The sequence below is a fragment of the Oncorhynchus masou genome, chromosome 27, assembly GCF_036934945.1.
Source record: "Oncorhynchus masou masou isolate Uvic2021 chromosome 27, UVic_Omas_1.1, whole genome shotgun sequence".
NCBI classification, from domain to species: Eukaryota; Metazoa; Chordata; class Actinopteri; order Salmoniformes; family Salmonidae; genus Oncorhynchus; species Oncorhynchus masou.
Window position 1 is genome coordinate 43,168,731 of NC_088238.1, and position 16,496 is coordinate 43,185,226.

Consider the following 16,496-nt stretch of genomic DNA (forward strand, 5'->3'; position numbering starts at 1 on the left):
CATTTTGCTATTTCCTTCAGTAGAATATTCATATTTTCAACTACTATGCGTTGCCAATGAGAAGTCGTTGTAGCAACATTGTAGTATCAGACCTACTGTTCTGTTTATGTTGTAGTATCAGACCTTCTGTTCTGCTTGGTCAATATTAGCCTGGTCTTAGATCTGTATATGCAACCATGACTATCACTGTGGTAGTGTACAATGAATGGCTAAAGCACAGAACCAGGCTACTCAATCACTGCCTCATCTAAACTGATGAGCTATTTAATAACACCAAGCAATTGCCTCCCTTGACACAGACCAAACAGAGGACTGCAGGCCTTCAATGTGGATCAGGAATATACAGTAGAAGCCTTGGTGTGTTTAGTACTGCAACATAGAAATAAAATAGGTAGATTCTATTTTTATATATTGTAAAACACACCTCAGTAAATCATTGCCCACCTTCTTGTCTATGCTAGCCTGGTTAAACCACACTGAACATTGCACTCACCAAGTGAAACAATGGTGAGCGCAATAACAACACATTCAACCAGGCTATGGCAATGCCTATCTACAGTGCCTTGCGAAAGTATTCAGCCCCCTTGAACTTTGCGACCTTTTGCCACATTTCAGGCTTCAAACAAAGATATAAAACTGTATTTTTTTGTGAAGAATCAACAACAAGTGGAATGACATTTATTGGATATTTCAAACTTTAACAAATCAAAAACTGAAAAATTGGGTGTACAAAATTATTCAGCCCCTTAAGTTAATACTTTGCAGCGCCACCTTTTGCTGCGATTACAGCTGTAAGTCGCTTGGGGTATGTCTCTATCAGTTTTGCACATCGAGAGACTGAAATTTTTTCCCATTCCTCCTTGCAAAACAGCTCGAGCTCAGTGAGGTTGGATGGAGAGCATTTGTGAACAGCAGTTTTCAGTTCTTTCCACAGATTCTCGATTGGATTCAGGTCTGGACTTTGACTTGGCCATTCTAACACCTGGATATGTTTATTTTTGAACCATTCCATTGTAGATTTTGCTTTATGTTTTTTTAAACAACACTTTTTATGGATATCTTTAAGAAATGGCTTTCTTCTTGCCACTCTTCCATAAAGGCCAGATTTGTGCAATATACGACTGATTGTTGTCCTATGGACAGTCTCCCACCTCAGCTGTAGATCTCTGCAGTTCATCCAGAGTGATCATGGCCATCTTGGCTGCATCTCTGATCAGTCTTCTCCTTGTATGAGCTGAAAGTTTAGAGGGACGGCCAGGTCTTGGTAGATTTGCAGTGGTCTGATACTCCTTCCATTTCAATATTATTGCTTGCAGTGCTCCTTGGGATGTTTAAATCTTGGGAAATCTTTTTGTATCCAAATCCGGCTTTAAACTTCTTCACAACAGTATCTCGGACCTGCCTGGTGTGTTCCTTGTTCTTCATGATGCTCTCTGCGCTTTTAACGGACCTCTGAGACTATCACAGTGCAGGTGCATTTATATGGAGACTTGATTACACACAGGTGGATTGTATTTATCATCATTAGTCATTTAGGTCAACATTGGATTCAGGGATCCTCACTGAACTTCTGGAGAGAATTTGCTGCACTGAAAGTAAAGGGGCTGAATAATTTTGCACGCCCAATTTTTCAGTTTTTGATTTGTTAAAAAAGTTTGAAATATCCAATAAATGTCGTTCCACTTCATGATTGTGTCCCACTTGTTGTTGATTCTTCACAAAAAAATACAGTTTTATATCTTTATGTTTGAAGCCTGAAATGTAGCAAAAGGTCGCAAAGTTCAAGGGGGCCGAATACTTTTGCAAGGCACTGTATGTGTTGATGGAGATGGACGCGCTAAAAGCCATGCAATACATGTTGTGAGGTCTCACTACTTTTTTGTTCTAAGCAATAAGATTGTGAGCCCCATACTTAATCCTCCTGGCACCATTGGGAGCCAAATAGACAGATAGTTCAAATAACTTAAGCTATTTAAAAAAAAATACTTTTCTGCTGCAGATGATTTTTGAGTCCAACCATCTCCCTTACACATAGAGCCAGGAGATTTTCTTGACCACATGATAACTGTTTAACTTTCTACCAACCTCCTGTCTCTTCTGGATTATTTTTGTGAGTTTCAGCATGAATGTACATATAGTAACAAGAGATAGATAAATATATACTGAAGTATATTCATTGTTGATGACTGGGGTGGCGTTTGCATTTTTCCTACAGAACGTACCTTTCAGTTCTATAACATTAAACACATCATTAATGACAACACCGGTCACTGATAACTGATGTTTTTTTTATTGACAAACTAAACCATTACGTTAATCTACTTAAAATAATAATAATTTCTCACTTTCATGCACTGTAAACGTAACATCGGCATCATCAGCTCAAAAGAGGGAGGGAGAGGACATGGTGATAAACCCAAAGGACAAAACCTTCTCTTTACAGATATGAAGCAGGGCCTTCATATTTTAATATTAATGACACATGAGTGATTGTAACAGGGTAATACGTCTCCAAGAAGGTCTAGGGTGGCCTGTCCCAAGGGGAGAGGGCTGAAGTTGCCCATAATCACTGATCTATGATCAGTTCAGCATGTATAGCCCATAATGGTTATGGTTTGGATTTGAGGAGGTTTAAGCTGATCCTAGATCTGTGCCTAAGGGCAACATCTACTGGGTCCAAGGCGGGTGTGGACCTCCCCTCCTCTTAGCGCAAGGACCAGATGGAGTACGGAGCCTCCCTGGATCTTGTAGTCTGCTGCTGTCTTCTCATCGTTCCTGAGGGAAGGAAACTGATATTAGGAAGAGAGGGACAACTTCATTCTCATGCACAAACTGTTATTTTTGTGTGTGTTGTTATCTGACCACTGACTAGAGAGAATGTCTGTGGACGTGTACTCTTCCTAGGAAGATGGGTTGCCTCCTACATTAACAATGGTCCAGTGCTGTTGCCCTAGGTCTGGAACTCCCAAGACTAATGTGGCACAATCACTTGAACACAGAGAATATATAAGCTAAGGTTTCTTTTACACATGATTAATTCCACGATGTTGCCTCCGTGCCTTACATTTGTTTCCCACTGTAGATCAACCTCTGCTGCTGAGGCGGAATCCCCTCTTTCTCCTCCACTCGCTCTTTAATCCTCTCCACCTGACAAGAGACGAGCCAGAGAATACACACACTGAATACATAATATCACTGTATGGTTTCACTGAGGGCTGTGGCATGCACACACACACACACTGATAAGGAACAATGGGAATAGTGGAAAAAATTCTAGCACATACCTTGTCTGTGGGCTCTATGTCAATCTCAATTTCTTTCCCAGTGAGTGTCTGAGAGACAGACATTGATCAAATAGTTAGTCATGTTAAGAGGAAGCCTTCATAACCAGCACACGTCAGTTAGTTACTTATGATCCAAGTTATTCGATTCTTATTTTATGGACCCATGTAGCGAGCTAGCTGAATTAAAACCTAAACGAGCCAAATTGCTTGTGTGGCTGCATATACTGTATGTGTCTGACGTTCTCTTACCTTGACTTTAATCAACATTTTGACTTATTTTGTTTTCTAAACACAATTATATTATAACTGAATTGGTATCTGTGTAATATCAGATAAATTTGGTATCCTGCTTAGCTACAACATGAGACATTTCTCCACCAATCTTTCTTTGTCGCAAATAATTCAATTGAAGTTCCTGTGTTTCTCAGAAATAGGTCCAACTATTCTCCGTGCTCACAACGAAAGAGTTCCGCGATGTGCTTAGTAAACTACGGTGTTACGCTTTCTACGTCAAAAAGTTGTATTAGATTAAATATGTTTATTTTAAATAGTTTAGTTACTGTTCGAAAAATTCCTAGAGGTAGCCCCATAACTACTGTTAAAAAAAATACATTTTCGTAGACCTTTTTAAAAACGTACGTAAATGAGTCTTAGGAATTACGTAAATTAGTCTTTCTTTGTAGTCTTTTCTTAACCTCAACTGCACCAAAAATATCACAGATAGCCGAATAATAGAACTACAATAATGGCTTTACAGTAAAGACCCGTCCTCTTAAACATTCATGCCTCGCATTTGTAGCGGAAACAGTGCTGGTGAAATAAGATATCTTTCTCACACATTTCATAACGGTAAGAAGTTTATGCCTCATTTCGTAGAGAATAATATGGTTACTTATATAATTACATCTAACCGTACAGATATAGGGAATTTAACCTAATTTGGCGGTTTTGATTCAATATTAGCTAACCTTGAAGTTTGACAGGACCATCGAAATGACAGCAGGATAGCCTGTATTGACTAGATTTTTTTCGAGTAGCTACGTTACATGTCGACACCTGCTCGTCGAAAATCTCATTCCAAAATCATGGGCATTAATATGGAGTTGGTCCCCCCTTTGCTGCTATAACAGCCTCCACTCTTCTGGGAAGTCTTTCCACCAGATGTTGGAACACTGCTGCAGGGACATGCTTCCATTCAGCCACAAGAGCATTAGTGAGGTTGGGCGATTAGGCCTGGCTTGCAGTTGGCATTCCAATTCATCCCAAAGGTGTTTGATGGGGTTGAGGTCAGGGCTCTGTGCAGGCCAGTCAAGTTCTTCCTCACCGATCTCAACAAACCATTTCTGTATGACCTCGCTTTGTGCACGGGGGCATTGTCATGCGGAAACAGGAAAGGGCCTTCCCCAAACTGTTGCCATAAAGTTGGAAGCACAGAATCATCTAGAATGTCATTTTAAGCTGTAGCGTTAGATGGCGCCGAAGAACATGGCTGACGTTTTACATTCTCCCAAACAATTGTGCAATTAAAAAAAATAATGTTTTGTGTAACTTATTTCATAACTTATTGTGTACATAATATTGCTGCTACCGTCTCTTATGACCGAAAATAACTTCTGCAGATCAGAAAAGCCATTACTCACCACGGACTGGAAGAAACGTTTTCCTTTAACGAGTCCGACGAGAAGGATATCCTGCTTTCACTGGAACAAGCCCAGATCCACGCCTTTTGGGTGAAGAAAAGACACCGGAAAAGAGGACGCAGATTGGAGATCCTTCTGAGAATCCGGAGGCGAGTGAGCAAACTCCCAAGGCCTTCCATTCTCCTTGCTAACGTGCAATAGTTGGAACTATTAAGATTATCCTGCCAAAGGGGCATTAAAAACTGTAACATCTTATGTTTCACCAAGACGTGGCTGAATGAAAAAACGGACAATTTAGAGCTGGTGGGATTTTCCATGCACCGGCAGAACAGAGACGGTACCTCTAGTAAGACGAGGAGTGGGGGTGTGTGTCTTTTTGTCAATAACAGCTGGTGCATGATGTCTCATGTTAAAGAAGTCTCGAGGTATTGCTCGCATGAGGAAGAGTACCTTATGATAAGCTGTCGACCACACTATCTACCAAGAGAGTTCTCATCTGTATTATTCATAGCCGTCTATTTCCCACCACAAAGCGAAGCTGCCACTAAGACCGCTCTCAACCAACTCTATAAGGCCATAAGCAAAGAAGAAAATGCTCACCCAGAATCGGCACTCCTAGCCGGGGACTTTACTGCAGGCAAACATCAATCAGTTTTGACAAATTTTTACCAGCATGTCACGTGCAATCAGGAAAGGAAAAATAAGCACCAGCTGTTCTGGATGACTGTGTGATAACGCTCTCGGTTTCCGATGTGAACAAAACCTTTAAACGGGTCAACATTCACAAAGCCGCTGGGCCAGACGGATTACCAGGACGTGTAATCAAAACATGCGTGGACCAACTGGCAAGTGTCTTCACTGATATTTTCAACCTCTCCCTGACCGAGTCTGAAATACCTACATGTTTCAAGCAGCCCACCATAGTCCCTGTGCCCAAGGAAGTGACGGTAACCTGCCTAAATGATTACTGCCCCGTGGCACTCACGTCGGTAGCCATGAAGTGCTTTGGAAGGCTGGTCATGGCTCACATCAACAGCATCCTCCCAGACACCCTAGACCCACTTCAATTCGCATACCGCCCCAACAGATCCACAGATGACGCAATCTCAATCGCACTCCACACTGCCCTTTCTCAATTGGACAAATGAAACACCTATGTGAGCATGCTGTTCATTGACTACAACTCAGCGTTCAACACCAAAGTGCCCAAGAAGCTCATCACTAAGCTAAGGACTCTGGGACTTAACACCTCCCTCTGCAACTGGGTCCTGGACTTCCTGACAGGACTCCCCCTGGTGGTAAGAGTAGGCAACAACACGTCTGCCAAGCTAATCCTTAACACTGGGTGTTACTCCCCGGCTAGGAGTGCCGATTCTGGGTGAGCATTTTCTTCTTTGCTTATGGCCTTATAGAGTTGGTTGAGAGCGGTCTTAGTGGCAGCTTCGCTTTGTGGTGGGAAATAGACGGCTACGAATAATACAGATGAGGTCTCTCTTGGTAGATAGTGTGGTCGACATTATACAATTGCAAAAATGTGCATTTGTGTATGAATTAATACAAATATTGTGCGTGCATTTGTGCGTTAAGTTTGAGTGAGTGCGTGTGTATGGGGAGGGTTGTGGAGTGGTAAGTGATTACATGTACGTTGTGGGAACGTATGTTTTTGGTTTGACATTGTTTCTGGGAGCAAGTCCATACGTTTCCTGACTGGTAAAACTGATTTACTAATTTATTTAAATGCACTGAGAACAGAAGTGAAAATGTAGCCTGTTCTGCGAACGTTTATTTTTAGGTTGCAGCAAGGTTCTGAAAACGTTTTACTATGGTTCCTTGAAAGTTTTCCCGGGAGGTTTTATTCACGCTCTGAAAACAAAAATTATATTTTTTTGGGAGGTTTTTGTTTTTCTTAAAACTTTTACTGAATTCCATGTTTTTTTTACGCATGCAAAGCTGTTCATTATAGTCTATTCAAACCACGTGTCAAACTCATTCCATGGAGGGCCGAGTGTCTGCGGGTTTTCGCTTCAGCCTTGTACTTGATTGATGAATTAAGGTCACTAATTAGTAGGGAACTCCCCTCACCTGGTAGTTTAGGTCTTAATTGAAAGGAAAAAACAAAAACCTGCAGACACATGGCTCTCCATGGAATGAATTTGACGCCGCTGATTATTTTAACTAGAACCACGAGGAAACCTGTAGGAAATACTATGCTGAAGTACGGAAATTCCCACATACATTTTTTCTTAGCATTCTCTAAACTAGCCTATTTGAGAACATACCCAATGTTAAACCAGTTGGAGAACGTTCCTAGAACGTAACCATGTTTTAACTTTAAGGAAACGTTCTGTTAAAGTAGCCTAATGAAATACCAAGAAAATAATGTTTCTTGTCAAGTTCGTTAAATGTGCTGAGAATGTTCCAAAGCCAAGCAACTATCCTGCACCATTCCCAGAAAGTTGTGAGAAGGTTGTATGCAAAATAACCATAGGACGACCATACAGTACACTCACCAAGCTCTAAGAAACATATGGTTATCATAATGTTAGCTGAGATGTAATCTGACTACCAAATAAAATGAAAATTTAATCAGTTACATTACATGCAAAAAATATTGTAATCAGATTACAGATACTTTTGAAAAACTAGATGATTACTTCTTGGATTATTGTTTTATTCACTTAGGATATCTGACCACAAGTCAGAGACCGCTATGATGACACGCCAGATGTATTTGATGGATTATTTTTGTCTTCTGCTAATACCTTTTAAGGGGAAAGTAATCTAAAAGTAACTGAAAGTAATTACAGATTTGGGTAATCCAGAAAATACGTTACTGATTAAAATTTAGGACAGGTAACTAGTAACTGTAACGGATTACATTTAGAAAGTAACCAACACAACCTTGTGTGGGTTGGTGTGACAGCCTGTTCTATTCTGTTGTTCGTTTTGTCGACCTCATTGCAGACAGAGCAGAAAAGGATACGTGTCCATACTACAGGTAACCAGCAGTAGAAATGCCTCGCATTGAGAATGACATCAAGTTGGACTTCAAGGATGTACTTCTCCGTCCGAAACGAAGCACACTCAAGTCCCGTAGTGAGGTGCATAACTCCTTTGTCCTATTTTGTACTGTTTATGTATTGTTCTGTTGTATTCAAATACCCATTTGTACCAGACAAACACAGCGTATCGCTCTTCAATAAAAATTAAGTTTTTTTCTCTAATAATAACACGTCTGTCTGTCCCTCCGTACGTATGTCTGTCTTTGTCTTATTGCCTGCCTGCTTTTCTGCCTGTCTGGCTGCTTTTCTGCCTGCCTGTCTGTCTGTCTGTCTGTCTGTCCTTCTCCTCCAGGTGGACCTGATGAGAAGTTACACCTTCAGGAACTCCAAGGGAAGCTACAGAGGAATCCCCATTGTTGCAGCCAACATGGACACTGTCGGCACCTTCGAGATGGCTCTGGCTTTGTCCAAGGTATAGACATAGAGAAATACATAGTGTGTGTATATACATCATTGGGTATAGATAGCAAAAAGCAATCATCAACCTCCTCCCTCAGTCCAACCTTCTAATACTAAACAACCTCTACTCCCACAAATATCCCCTCCTGGCTCCCATAGAAAGCAAACTACAAATACAGTACAGTGCCTTCGGAAAGTATTCAGACACCTTTTCCACATTTTGTTACATTACAGTCTTGTTGTAAAATGTATTAAATTGTTTTTTCCCCCTCATCAATCCACACACAATACCCCATAATAACAAAGCAAAAACATGTTTTTAGAAATGTTTACTAATTTATTAAAAATTAAAAACTGAAATATCACATTTACATAAGTGTTCAGACCCTTTACTCAGTACTTTGTTGAAGCACCTTTGGCAGCGATTACACCATTGAGTCTTCTTGGGTATGACACTACAAGCTTGGCACACCTGTATTTGGGGAGTTTCTCCCATTCTTCTCCGCAGATCCTCTCAATCTCTGTCAGGTTGGATAGGGAGCGTCGCTGCACAGCTATTTTCAGGTCTCTCCAGAGATGTTCAATCGGGTTCAAGTCCAGGCTCTGGCTGGGCCACTCAAGGACTTTCAGAGACTTCCCCCGAAGCCACTCCTGCATTGTCTTGGCTGTGCGCTTAGGGTCGTTGTCCTGTTGGAAGGTGAACCTTCACCCCAGTCTGAAGTCTTGAGCAGGTTTTTATCAAGGATCTCTCTGTACTTGCTCAGTTCATATTTTCCTCGATCCTGACTAGTCTCCCAGTCCCTGCCACTGAAAAACATCACCGCAGCATGATGCTGCCACCACCATGCTTCATCACTATAGGGATGTTGCCAGGTTTCCTCCAGACGTGACGCTTGGCATTCAGGCCAAAGAGTTCAATATTGGTTTCATCAGACCAGATAATCTTGTTTCTCATAGTCTGAGAGTCTTTAGGTGCCTTTTGGCAAACTCCAAGCGGGCTGTCATGTATGTGCCTTTCACTGAGGAGTGGCTTCTGCCTGGCCACTCTACCATAAAGGCCTGATTGGTGGAGTGCTGCAGAGATGGTTGTCCTTCTGGAAGGTTCTCCCATTTCCACAGAGGAACTCTAGAGCTCTGTCAGAGTGACCATCGTGTTCTTGGTCAACTCCCTGACCAAGGTCCTTTTCCCCCGACTGCTCAGTTTGGCCGGGCGGCCAGCTCTTGGAAGAGTCTTGGTGGTTCCAAACTTCTTCCATTTAAGAATGATGGAGGCCACTGTGTTCTTGGGGATCTTCAATGCTGCGTAAATGTTTTGGTAGCCTTCCCCAGATCTGTGCCTCGACACAATCCTGTCTCAGAGTTCTACGGACAATTCCCTCGACCACATGGCTTGGTTTTTGCACTGTCAATTGTGGGACCTTCTATAGACAGGTATGTGCCTTTCCAAATCATGTCCAATCAATTGAATTTACCACAGGTGGACTCCATTCAAGTTTTTAGAAACATCTCAAGTGTGATCAATGGAAACAGGATGCACCTGAGTTTCGAGTTTTATAGCTCTGAATTCTTATGTAAATAAGGTATTTCTGTTCCTTATTTTTTTATACATTTGCAAACATTTCTAAAAACCTTTTTTCACCTTGTCATTATGTGATATTGTGTGTAGATCTGAGGATTTTTATATTTTTTCATCCATTTTTTGAACAACGCTGTAACGTAACAAAATGTGGAAAAAGTCAAGGGGTCTGAATACTTTCTGAAGTTTCTGTACACATAGGTTTTAGAACTTTAAAGGTGTTTGTAAAGTAAGTGTTCTTGTCTCTCTTTCTCCCCCACAGTTCACACTCTTCACTGCCATTCACAAGCACTATTCAGTAGATGACTGGAAGGAGTTTGCAACAAAGAATCCAGAATGTGTACCGGTACGTTGAAACAACTCCTTGTAATAACTGTATGACAAGACTCCTCTTGTTTTTGAATGATGTGTTAATTTGGTCTCTCTATCTCTTTCTCTCGCTCTCTGACTCTCTCGCTCCCTCTCTCTTAGAGTATGGCAGTCAGCACAGGGACAGGCGAAGGGGACTTTGACAGGCTGGGTGAGATCACAGCCGCTGTGCCTCAGCTCCAGTACATCTGTGTGGATGTGGCCAATGGCTACTCTGAGCACTTTGTCCACTTTGTTAAAGACGTGCGCCTGAAGTACCCGACACACACCATCATGGTCAGTGACTCCTCTACGCTGTCTTTTCCATTGGGCATACTCTGGTTAGGCCTTTTGGAGTGTTTTTACAGTGATGACATTGATGATAGTTGATACGTCTCAAATCACACTATTCCCGAGGGCTCTTGTCGAAGTAGTGCTCTCAGGGTGTCAATTGAAGCCATATAGGACTAGTCAAAAGTAGTGCACTATATAGTAGTGCACCATTTAAAGTGATTGTGTTGTCTTTGCCACAGGCGGGGAATGTGGTTACCGGGGAGATGGTGGAGGAGCTGATCCTCGCTGGCGCTGACATCATCAAAGTGGGCATCGGACCAGGTGATGTCATAAACTGGGGACTATCACATTGCTGTTTTCCTGGATCGCCGTATTGAATTGAAGCCTTAGTGTGATCATACTGATAAACACCTAACTTTCTGTCTGTATGTCTGTCTGTAGGCTCTGTGTGCACCACCCGTAAGAAAACAGGGGTGGGTTATCCCCAGCTGAGCGCTGTGATAGAGTGTGCAGATGCTGCCCACGGACTGGGCGGACACATCATCTCTGTAAGCCTCCATTATTATTATTATACACCTATAGTTATACACTCACATCCTTTTGGCTCAACAGTCTTTATAAAACGTTTATACACCCTGAGCATCATTATACACACATACAGTGCATTTGGAAAGTATTCAGACCCCTTCACTTTTTCCACGTTTTGTTACATTACAGCCTTCTTCTAAAATATATATATTTTTAAATATAATATCAATCTACACACAATACCCCATAATAACAAAGCGAAAGCAGGTTTTTAGACATTTTTGCTCATTTATAAAAGAACAAAAACAGAAATACCTTATTCATATAATTATTCAGAACCCTTTGCTATGAGACTCAAAATTGAGTTTAGGTGCATCCTGTTTACTTTGATCATATTTGAGATGTTTCTACAACTTCATTGGAGTCCATGTGGGGTAAATTAAGTTGATTGGACATGATTTGGAAAGGCACACACCTGTCTATAGAAGATCCCACAGTTGACAGTGCATGTCAGAGCAAAAACCAAGTCATGAGGTCGAAGGAGTTGTCCGTAGAGGTCCAAGACAGGATTGTGTCGAGGCACAGATCTGGGGAAGGGTACCAAAAAATGTCTGCATCATTGAAGATCCCCAAGAACACAGTGGCTTCCATCATTCTTAAATGGAAGAAGTTTGGAACCACCAAGACTCTTCCTAGAGCTGGCTGCCCGGCCAAACTGAGCAATCTGGGGAGAAGGACATTGGTCAGGGAGGTGACCAAGAACCCGATGGTCACTCTGACAGAGCTCTAGAGATCCTCTGTGGAAATGGGAGAACCTTCCAGAAGGACAACCATCTCTGCAGCATTCCACCAATCAGGCCTTTATTGTAGAGTGGCCAGACAAAAGCCACTTCTCAGTAAAAGGCACATGACAGCCCTCTTGGAGTTTGTCAAAAGGTACCCAAAGGACTCTGACTATGAGAAACAAGATTCTCTAATCTGATGAAACCAAGATTGAACTCGTTGGCCTGAATGCCAAGCGTCACGTTTTGAGGAAACCTGGCACCATCCATATGGTGAAGCATGGTGGTGGCAGAATCATGTTGTGGGGATGTTTTTCAGGGGCAGCGACTGAGATACTAGTCAGGATCGAGGGAAAGATGAACAGAGCAAAGAACAGAGAGATCCTTGATGAAAACCTGCTCCAGAGCACTCAGGACCTCAGACTGGGGCAAAGGTTCACCTTCTAACAGGTCTTGGATGTGTGCTTAGGGTTGTTGTCAACGCAAGAGTGGCTTCGGGACAAGTCTCTAAATGTCCTTGAGTGGTCCAGCCAGAGCCCGGACTTGAACCCGAACATCTCTGGAGAGACCTGAAAATAGCTGTGCAGCGACGCTCCCCATCCAACCTGACAGAGCTTGAGAGGATCTGCAGAGAAGAATGGGAGAAACTTCCCAAATACAGGTGTGCCAAGTTTGTAACGTCATACCCAAGAAGACTCGAGGCTGTAATCGCTGCCAAAGGTGCTTTAACAAAGTACTGAGTAAAGGGTCTGAATACTTATATAAAGGTGATATTTCAATTTGTTTTTGGAACAAATACATTTTTTTTTAAATCAAAAGACCTGATTTTGCTTATGGGCTATTGTGTGTAGATTGATGAGGATTTTTAACAAATCCATTTTAGAATAAGGCTGTAACGTAACAAATTGTGGAAAAGGTCAAGGGGTCTGAATACTTTCTGAATGAACTGTACATTCAAAGTATTGGGGCAGTGACACGTTTTTTGTGTTGATTTGTACTCCAGCACTTTGGATTCTAAATTATACAATGACTATGGGGTTAAAGTGCAGACTGTCTGCTTTAATTTGAGGGTATTTCCATCCATATCTGGTGAACCGTGTAGAAATTACAGCATTTTCTTTAACATAGTCCCTCCATTTTAGGGGACCTAAAGTATTGGGACAATTTCACTTATAGTGTAATCAAACGTTTTGTATTTTGTCTCATATTCCAAGCAGAATACATCGAGATTGTGACTCTACAAACTTGTTGGATGCATTTGCTGTTTGTTTTCTTTGTGTTTTCGATTATATTTGTGCCCAATACAAATGAATGGTAAATAATGTATTGTGTCATTTTGGAGTCACTTTTATTGTAAATAAGAATAGAATATGTTTCTAAACACATCTACAATGAATGTGGACGCTATGACTCATCATTATTCACAATTCATTCAGGACTATCCGTAATCACTGTAGCATCCACATTAATGTGCAAGTGTTTAAAACATTATATTCTTATTTACAAACAAGGGGTGTCCCTGTACACACAAAGATTGTTCCGTAGGCAGAGACTTTGTCTGAAAATGTGCACAATCTTATTAGTCCCTATTTTCTTTTTCTCTCATAAAGGATGGTGGATGCACTTGCCCTGGTGACGTTTCCAAGGCTTTTGGTGAGTTTTGTAACGGTCAAATTCGATTTTTCAGCTCACAGAGCACACAGTACTTACTTTAATCAGCCTTCAACCATGTACAGAGACTCTACAACAGAGTACTATGTGTCTGACCCCGGCTGGATTTGCTCTGCATTTTCATTGGCTGTGTGCTGTGGTTGTGTGTGACTCACAGGTGCCGGGGCGGACTTTGTGATGCTGGGCGGGATGCTGGCCGGCCACTCAGAGAGCGGGGGCGAGGTCATCGAGAAGAACGGGAAGAAGTACAAGCTGTTCTACGGCATGAGCTCCGACACGGCCATGAAGAGACACGCCGGGGGTGTGGCCGAGTACAGGTCAGAGATGCTACTGGCAGCAAAGCAGGAAATTAGCCGTTTTTAACTTTGTAGCACACTTTAGGGAAAGAATAAGTAGTAAGTCAGTATTGGACAAGTAAGCCTTGTCTGAGTCAGAACGGCCCACAGGGGCACGCCAGGAACCTGTTTCTGTAGCATGAGGCAGCTTGATGTACAAGTACACCCCCTTGACAGGACTCTAATCTGGGGAAGCATAAGAGATCGCAAAACCGTTCCCTCTTCTTCCCCCAGGGCATCTGAAGGGAAGACGGTAGAGGTAGTCTACAAGGGTCCCGTGGACGTGACCATACGGGATGTCCTGGGTGGGGTACGCTCCACCTGCACCTACGTGGGTGCAGGGAAGCTCAAGGAGCTCAGCCGCAGGACCACCTTCATCAGGGTCACCCAGCAGCTCAACACTGTCTTTGGGAATGATAACTAGGCGAGGCCCAGGCTAGTTCACACACACACATACACACATATACACACACCATACCGTTGATAGTAAGAATCAGTCATTTGAGAAACTTAAACCTAGGATAAATGTTTGGTTGCCAAAACCAAAACCATTTTAGATAATACTATCAAACAATCCCTTATCTAAGAGTCATATTTAAGCAAAAGGTATTAAGGGGTGTGGTATATGGCCAATATACCATGGCCAAGGGCTGTTCTTACACACGACGCAATGCGGAGTGCCTGTATACATCCCTTAGCCGTGGTATATTGGCCATATACCACAAACCCTCGAGGTGCCTTATTGCTATTATAAATTGATTACCAACATAATTAGAGCAGTAAAAATAAACATTTTTTCATACCAATCAGCATTCAGTGCTCGAATCCACCCAGTTCATAATTCAACTTTAAACATCTTTGACTTATTCTAAACTGCCATAAATGTACATTTCTTGGTAATAAGTGAACTAAGGGCACTTCAGGACTTCAGGCTTTTCTCTATGTCCAATATTATCTATCTATCTATCTATCTATCTATCTATCTATCTATCTATCTATCTATCCCTGTTTTTCAAGACATCTCATCGCCATGCTGTTTGAAAACCATATGCCAGAAATGAATATACAGTATTTCACTGTATGTACTATATTGAGATTGCAAGCGTTAAAAACATCTGCTTTTATTATTTTAAATTCTGAGTCAAGTGGACGGGCTACATACAGTGAAGAGATTCAGATGTTCATAATAATGACCAATACTGCTGATTTAAAATATTTTAGATTATTTTATCCTTTTCAAAATAACTTAAAATATATATTGCACTTAATGATTTGCAATGATGTAGTATTCCAGTCGTTTTCCCTAAAGCAAGTTAGTTTTTCTGCTATTCTCATGCGGACCAAATATTAAGGCGAGGAGGAAATAGATACTGAATGAAAATACTGCCAAACAAGGGTTTCGTGTGCTGTACAGCTACAGCAGCAACTCGGTCAGTCAAATTACACACCGCATGTTGACGGGAAACTGTTGTGGAATACAAAATATAGAGTGGCAAAATTCCTGTAACTTTCCCCAAATTCCCAGGTTTTCCAGAAGTCCTGAGTGGGACTTGGAAGATTCCCAGAATATGGCAGAAAAAGCAGGAAATCCAGCAAATCCCCAACCAGGATTTCTGGAGAACTTGGGAATTTGGGGAAAGGAACCGGGATTTTGCAACCCAAATTCAAAGTATTGTAGCGACCTTAACACAACACCTAGCGACCTCGTCAAGAGGTTCGGACTTCTTAGCTTAATGGTTAAGGTGTTGGCTTGACAGTCAATGGACATGGTTCGAGTCCTTGTCAGGGCTCCCTCCTGAATTCGCTACAGTATGTTTCGATGGTAAGGAAGGCAGGACAGCTTTGATTGTTACCTCGATTTACTGTTAATTTCTCACTGTTGTCAATTAGACTAGATAGAATCTCCATGCAATCCGTATTCACATTATTACTTTACTGGATATTCAGTTACTTTGCTAGAATGTTGTCTATGCATTATTATTTTAAGGTGTGAAACTGACTAGTTTTCATTATGTCTGTATATTTACTTTACTTCATGGTGTTTTCCAGGATGATTCCTTTTCATATATTTTGGTATTAGTCAAACATGTCATGCCGTTTTTAAGCCACATTTGTTGTTGTTTCAGTCTTGTCAGTTCTGACCAGTCGGATAAACACTCCAAACAGCCTACCCGACCGCTCGGGGTCGTCCGCATGGTCATAAAGCACACCGTTGCCTTGTTTTGTATCACATTCCAATTATAAAACTGAAAATGCAATTTCAGAATGACATGTCCGCCCCAGTGAAAGTTGCGGCCCTGGTTCTGACCAATAAAGAGCATTCCATATGAGTTGTTTCACCGTCTGTTTTAGAGCAATGGTCACCATCGACCGGTCCAGCTCCAAGGCATTCTTAGATCACCAAGCATTTAGGTCAAATAAAACCACGATAAAGCGCAGAAACACGCCATCGGGTCTAACGGTCGTCTCGCGTCGAACAGCGCAAGATGTGCAAGCTGTCAAATTTTTAACGAAAATTAAAACGTCCCAGTTTGTTACTTTGACGAGGTTGGAGTAATAATATGTTCAACAACTTAA

The 16,496-nt window shown here is 41.7% G+C and overlaps 2 protein-coding genes across 4 annotated transcripts; one reads left to right on the forward strand and one right to left on the reverse strand.

The window, feature by feature from the left end:
* Positions 1-2,267: 2,267 nt before the first annotated feature.
* LOC135516224 (NEDD8-like) lies at positions 2,268-3,727 on the reverse strand. The gene is made up of 4 exons (XM_064940357.1): positions 3,534-3,727; positions 3,285-3,332; positions 3,065-3,147; positions 2,268-2,775 (listed from the first exon to the last, which is right to left on the reverse strand). Exons 1-4 carry the CDS (start codon positions 3,549-3,551, stop codon positions 2,655-2,657), a joined length of 270 nt encoding a protein of 89 aa, XP_064796429.1. The 5' UTR covers positions 3,552-3,727; the 3' UTR covers positions 2,268-2,654.
* A 307-nt stretch (positions 3,728-4,034) lies between these two features.
* LOC135516225 (GMP reductase 2-like) lies at positions 4,035-16,249 on the forward strand. 3 transcript variants are annotated; one of them, XM_064940360.1, is made up of 11 exons: positions 4,047-4,133; positions 4,904-5,270; positions 7,889-8,025; positions 8,279-8,398; positions 10,224-10,307; positions 10,433-10,606; positions 10,843-10,924; positions 11,045-11,151; positions 13,524-13,566; positions 13,742-13,901; positions 14,154-16,249. In XM_064940360.1, the coding sequence occupies exons 3-11, from the start codon at positions 7,939-7,941 to the stop codon at positions 14,341-14,343; spliced, it is 1,047 nt and encodes a 348-aa protein (XP_064796432.1). In that variant the 5' UTR covers positions 4,047-4,133; positions 4,904-5,270; positions 7,889-7,938; the 3' UTR covers positions 14,344-16,249. The 3 variants fall into 3 exon arrangements, with proteins under 3 accessions (XP_064796430.1, XP_064796432.1, XP_064796433.1); XM_064940358.1 differs by lacking the exon at positions 4,904-5,270 and having other exon boundaries at positions 4,035-4,133; XM_064940361.1 differs by lacking the exons at positions 4,047-4,133; positions 4,904-5,270 and adding an exon at positions 5,285-5,349.
* Positions 16,250-16,496: the final 247 nt, after the last annotated feature.

Excerpts from the sequence above, each read along its gene's own strand:
- LOC135516224 (XM_064940357.1), bottom strand. Across the intron at positions 3,148-3,284 it reads ACATAGAGCCCACAGACAAG|GTGGAGAGGATTAAAGAGCG; the intron begins GTATGTGCTAGA and ends GTCTCTTGTCAG. Across the intron at positions 2,776-3,064 it reads ATCTACAGTGGGAAACAAAT|GAACGATGAGAAGACAGCAG; the intron begins GTAAGGCACGGA and ends TCCTTCCCTCAG.
- LOC135516225 (XM_064940358.1), top strand. The coding sequence starts at position 7,939 with ATGCCTCGCATTGAGAATGACATCAAGTTGGACTTCAAGGATGTACTT. Across the intron at positions 13,567-13,741 it reads TGACGTTTCCAAGGCTTTTG|GTGCCGGGGCGGACTTTGTG; the intron begins GTGAGTTTTGTA and ends TGTGACTCACAG. Across the intron at positions 13,902-14,153 it reads GGGGGTGTGGCCGAGTACAG|GGCATCTGAAGGGAAGACGG; the intron begins GTCAGAGATGCT and ends TTCTTCCCCCAG.